Source organism: Ursus maritimus, unplaced genomic scaffold, assembly GCF_017311325.1.
Source record: "Ursus maritimus isolate PB19 unplaced genomic scaffold, ASM1731132v1 scaffold_19, whole genome shotgun sequence".
NCBI classification, from domain to species: Eukaryota; Metazoa; Chordata; class Mammalia; order Carnivora; family Ursidae; genus Ursus; species Ursus maritimus.
In genome coordinates, this window is record NW_024424341.1 from 39574156 (window position 1) to 39579638 (window position 5483).

At 64.1% G+C, this 5483-nt stretch overlaps 1 protein-coding gene and 1 long non-coding RNA gene across 3 annotated transcripts in view; one reads left to right on the forward strand and one right to left on the reverse strand.

Annotated features, from left to right (window-relative positions):
- Nucleotides 1-2077: 2077 nt before the first annotated feature.
- Nucleotides 2078-4654, reverse strand: CEBPA (CCAAT enhancer binding protein alpha). Its single transcript, XM_008709211.2, has one exon. It carries the CDS (start codon nucleotides 4537-4539, stop codon nucleotides 3475-3477), a length of 1065 nt encoding a protein of 354 aa, XP_008707433.2. The 5' UTR covers nucleotides 4540-4654; the 3' UTR covers nucleotides 2078-3474.
- A 90-nt stretch (nucleotides 4655-4744) lies between these two features.
- Nucleotides 4745-5483, forward strand: part of LOC103679643 — an 11167-nt gene continuing 10428 nt past the window's right edge. Inside the window, exon 1 of one of the 2 annotated variants that reach the window (XR_005835674.1) lies at nucleotides 4745-4909. This is a non-coding gene — a long non-coding RNA (uncharacterized LOC103679643). The remainder of the gene's footprint in view (nucleotides 4910-5483) is intronic. The other variant, XR_005835675.1, reaches the window with a different exon arrangement.

The following is a 5483-nucleotide window of genomic DNA, read 5'->3' on the forward strand; positions in this document are numbered from 1 at the left end:
GCAGGCTCAGGTCCTGGTGGCCCACCGAGGGGTGAGGTCCCTGCTCCCTGTCCTGAGAGAGTACAAGGCAGAGGCATCCAGGCACGTTGGACTGGGTCCACGACCAGGGCTTGGATCAGACTGCTGCCTCCAGGAAGCCTTCCCTGGTGACGTGTAGTCACACTTTGAGCTTCCCTTTATTGCACTTGTCACCCTTAAAACATCTTGGGACCACAAGACTGTGAGCTCCGGAGAGTAGGAGCCAAGTCTGCTCGTCTCCAGCTGAGTGACCCATCCTTGGCACAGGCCCTGGCACACAGTAGGCACCCAATAAATACTTGGGGTGTGTTCAGTGCCAGGCTCTTGGAGTGGTTCTTCACAAAGGCTGCAGTCGGGAGGGGAACCATGGGGGCCCTGCAGGAAGCAGTGGGTGGCAAGGAGCAGCTCTGCCCCGGGGGCCCCTCTGGCCAGGCACAGAGCACAAGCCAGGCAGGTTTGCCCCACACTGCCCCCTCCCTATGGCCGGCTCCTCTGTCCCTTGGGGGCCCCCCGCTGGCCCCACTCCTTCCCTGGGCTTGGCTTTGGTCGGATCCGTCTTGTCCCCAACCAAGTCTGCCCTGGACCTCAGGGTGTATAGTAGGAGGGGCGCCCCTTAGTAGGCTGACAGCTTTGAAAGAGGAAACCCCAGGAGATGAGGCAGTGGGAGGGGAGAGGGAGGAGGGCGGGCAGGAGAGGTGGCCCTCCCCTGCTCGTCCTGGGATCCGTTCTGGGGGCAAGGGGGGAGGCTGTTTGGCCCCCTCAAACAAGAAAAACTGGAATTAGGCACTGAACTCAGAGAGGGTTTGCTGGGGCCTAGCAAGCCGTGGCCTGCCCTAGGCCTCCAGGCAGGCGGTGGGGCTCTGCCTCCTTGGTTCCCAGGGCGGTGGGGCAGGCAGCCGCCTCCACACTGGGCTCGTGGCCTTTCCTCTGCCAGGAGCGGCCATGGGCGAGGAGGCGGCAAGACACAGGACAGAGAGGGCGGGGGCCGGGGCGGGAAGGGGGCAAGGCACCCCTGTTAACCACACGGGCAGGTAAAGCTAAAGCTCTCAGAATTGAAAAGGAGTGTGTAATTTCTTGAAACTGTCCCAGCCCACATTGGCATACACGGTAAGCTGCTCCAGTGAATCCTCTGGGGGTGAAAATAGAAGGTAAAGAGCATCTGCCTTTTACCCTCAGCGAGAGTAAGCTCTGAAAACCCAGCCAGCTCCTGTGCTATATCCTGCCGGGCCTGGTTCTAGCAGGCGTGAGCGGGGGGCCCCTCTGGTTGGCTACCACTGTGGCTAAGGGGGCGCCGGGGTGCCTGACCTCGCAAGGCCGTTGTCTGAGTGGGGGACTTGGTCCAGGGTGGGCACGGCGGGCAGGGTGGATACCGGCGCTGGCTCCTTGCCAGGGGGTATGTGTGAAGGACCACGTACCCAGCGCAGGCCTGCCGCGGGTCTCCTTCCCCGGGGTCGGCTGGGACAGGTATGGAAGGTGGGGCGGAGGGGTGTTCAGCCTCCAGGCTGCCCTTTGGGACCCTGCTGGGGTAGGCTAGAGCCACACAGCCCAGAGCAAGTGGGGAGGGCCGAGGGGCATCCTGCTTGAGGCCTCCCCCCGCCCTCCCGGTGTCCTACTGGTGGGTAAGGCAGGACAGGTATGAGCAAGGCCGCTACAGAGCCAGAGCTGTGAGTGATCTAGAAGCAAAAGTGGCCGAAGGGCCCCCGGAGCCTGCAGCCACTGAGCCAGGCCTGTTCAAGTCCCAGAGAGCCCGTGGCACTCTGCTCCTCCCAGGGGCCCGTGAGAGGCCACACCAAGGCCCTATGAACCCCCCTCAAACTCTCGCCCCCCAGGGAGACTCTCTCTTCAGGCTTTGGGCTTTCTCAGCTTGGAGCCTTCCTTCTGCCATCTATTTGCCTTGGTTGGGAGAAGTTACCCCCTTCATGTAAAGAGGGGCTCAGGGTGGGGGGGCTAATGAAAGTCAGGGTCTCAGCCAGGAATACGCCGTGGTTATTTACAAATGTGACCTGGCCCACGGAAAACCTTGGAAGTAGCTTTTCTGGTTTTAAAAAGACACCAAAACTTACTTTGATATGTTTATATTATAGATATAATACATAAAACATCTAGCATGAAACTCTACGTTCTCCCCAAAGAAGAGAACCAAGCTGTCCTTCCCGGCTCCCAGCCCCAGCAATCTGTGCATGCTGGCTGGAGGCCGCCTCCCTTCCAGACCAGGAGCCAGGGCCTCTGGGGGGACAGGCCTGTGGGCGGCCCAGGCCAGAGGGCACCGAGGCCCACAGCCCCCCCCACACCCCAGGGAAAGAGGAAGCCCACCTCACCTCTTTGGTTCCCCTGGGAGCAAAAGCAATCCCCAAAAACCAAAAGGAAAGAGAGCCGCAGACCCTCCCTGCAGCTGCTGACAGAGTCTCATTTTGGCAAGTATCTGAGCAAAACCAAAACAAAACAAAAACCAAATAAAATGGTGGTTTAGCATAGACGTGCGCATTCACATTGCACAAGGCACCGCTGGGACACAGAGAGGCCAGATACAAGTGTTGATATCGGCTGATAAAGCAAAATATTTGGAAAGCTTCTCATAACTTCGGTCCCTCTGGGATGGATAGATTGTGCTTGGTGTTTGTATGGCAATGCTGACAACATACAGTACAAGGCTGATGGTCCCAGGGTCCCTTCACCCCCCACCCCCACCCCCGACCACAGCTCTAGGTTTCCCTGCACCACCGGGCTGCCACTCCCATGAACACATGTCCAGAGAGCTACCCCACGTCCTAGCTTTCTGGTCTTATTAGGGGCAGGGGGCTCCCACTGGGCACCGGGTGACCCCATTTAAGTGAGTTCTGTCCAGGGAAGCCCAGCCTGTTGTAGGCTGGGAGATTAGAGACGAGGAACTAGGGACCCTCCACCTTCGTGTAAAACTAGGGGAACAACCTTCCAAGTCCCTGTATTTCCTCCCTTCCAAGGACAGGCGCTGGAGAAGCGGCTAGGGCTGACTTGTCGGGATCTCTTCTCCCCGAACCTTCCTTCTGCCGTGGGCCTGCACATTGCCTTCTCTCCTGGGGGCCTGCAGCCTCAGGAATGAGGCAGGAACCCTCCAAATAAAATGACAAGGCACATATTTGCTCCCCCTACTCGGTAGGAATCGGAGCGGCGAGTTTGCGTTTCCAAGGCACAAGGTTATTCCTTAATACTAGAGTCGGCCCGGGGCTCCCGGCTCAGCCCCACGGCACTTCTCCTCTCCTGCAGGGAGAAACCACCGCCTGACCCCTCATCTTAGACGCACCGAATCCGGCGCAGAGGAAGGCGAGGGGCGCGCGCAGCAGGCCAGGCTTTCTGGCGGCACCGGAATCTCCTAGTCCCGGCTTGCGCCGCTTGGGCAGTCTTGAGATCCGGAGACCCAAAACCACTCCCTGGGTCCCAGCCAGCGGCCGGCCCAGGGCGGTCCCGCCGCCCCGCGCCTCACGCGCAGTTGCCCATGGCCTTGACCAGGGAGCTCTCGGGCAGCTGGCGGAAGATACCCCTCAGCGTGTCCAGTTCGCGGCTCAGTTGTTCCACCCGCTTACGCAGGCGGTCATTGTCACTGGTCAGCTCCAGCACCTTCTGCTGTGTCTCCACGTTGCGCTGCTTGGCCTTGTCCCGGCTCTTGCGCACCGCGATGTTGTTGCGCTCGCGCCGCACCCGGTACTCGTTGCTGTTCTTGTCCACCGACTTCTTGACTTTGCCCGCGCCGCCGCCGCCCGCGCGGAGGTCGGGGTGCGCAGCGGCCAACCCCTTGAGCGCGCCGCCAGGGCCTGGCAAGCCAGCGGGGCCGAGAGCCGGCGCTGGGTGAGGGCTGGGCACGGGCGTGGGCGGCGGCGTGGGGTGGCCGGGCTGCAGGTGCATGGTGGTCTGGCCGCAGTGCGCGATCTGGAACTGCAGGTGCGGGGCGGCCAGGTGCGCGGGCGGCGGGTGCGGGTGCGGCGGTGGCGGCGGCGGCGGCGGCTGGTAGGGGAAGAGGCCGGCCAGCGCCAGCTGCTTCGCCTCGTCCTCCTCGCGCGGCTCCTGCTTGATCACCAGCGGCCGCAGCGGCGGCGCCCCGACGCGCTCGTACAGGGGCTCCAGCCTGCCGTCCAGGTAGCCGGTCGCCGCGCAGCCGTAGCCAGGTGGGGGGCCGTGCGCCCCTCCGGGCATCACGGCGCCGCCGGGGCCCCCGGGGGCACCCGTGTAGTCAAAGTCGCCGCCGCCGGCTCCTGCGGGGGCCGCGGCCGCCTTGGCCTTCTCCTGCTGCCGGCTGTGCTGGAACAGGTCGGCCAGGAACTCGTCGTTGAAGGCGGCCGGGTCGATGTAGGCGCTGATGTCGATGGACGTCTCGTGTTCGCAGATGCCGCCCAGCGGCTCCGGGGCGGCAGGTGGGGCGGGGGGTTGCGCGGAGCCCGCGCCCCGGGGAAAGCCGAAGGCGGCGCTGCTGGGCGCGTGCGGGGGACTCTGGAGGTGGCTGCTCATCGGGGGCCGCGGCTCCGCCTCGTAGAAGTCGGCCGACTCCATGGGGGAGCTACAGTCCTCCCGGCATGGCGAGCCTCGGCGGCCTCCAGCCTGCGCGGGGCGCCAATGCTGCCACCGCCCACCCGGAGCCCCGACTCCCTCGCGCCCGCGCAGCTCCCGGTCGCGAATGGCCAGGCCCGCGCGGGCCCCGCATTTATAGCGGGGGCGTCGCCCTTTAGAGTCCGACGGCGGAGCGGCGCCTCCTGGGTCTTAGCGCCTGCCTTCCGGAGGGGGTGGTGAGTGGGGCCGGAGAGCAGCGCCGGCCCGTAGAGGGCCCGGTGCAACGCCCACTAACCCCCTGCCCCTCCAGCCGGACCCAGACGCGCGCGCGATGCCCCACCCTGGGCCGAGATGTCGCCCTCGCACACACGTGGTTGGTGACTGGGCCCCCTCCTCTAGCTTCCCCGAGGCACCCACTTCCAGCCAACGGTCGGGGAGTCCGGGAGCACCCAGACGCTGCGCTGGGCGGGGCGGCGGGGGGAGGTGGGGGGAGATGGTGGAGGGCCAGTCTTGGTCTCTGAGCTACTGCGGCGCGGACTCGCTTTAAAAGCGAGAACTAGTCCTGTTCGGGACCCGCGTCTCTGCTAGGCGGCAGCGTGGAGAAGGGGCTGGAGCCGGGGGTGGGAGGCAGGGAACAGTTTGGGACGTGTGGCCCAGCGCACACAGCGGCACGGAGAGGCCGAGGGAAGCGTCCTGGAGCGCGGTGATTTTGCGTCTTTATCTCTGATCTCCAGGCGACCCCACCGATTCTTCGCAGAAGTACCTTTCCCCGGCTCCGCCTGTCAGTCCTCTGGGGTCCCACGGGCTCTGCACCTCCGGGCGCTAGGACCCCGCGGGGAGAGGAGGGAAAGGGAGGCGGCTGCCGCCAGGGAGCCCGGAGGACCCGGCTGGTCCACCCGCCTGTGCTGGAAAACTTTTTCTTTTTAATTAACTTCTCCTAGCCGGAG

What these genes read in the sequence shown, in the direction of transcription:
- CEBPA (XM_008709211.2), bottom strand. Translation starts at nt 4,539, where the DNA reads ATGGAGTCGGCCGACTTCTACGAGGCGGAGCCGCGGCCCCCGATGAGC.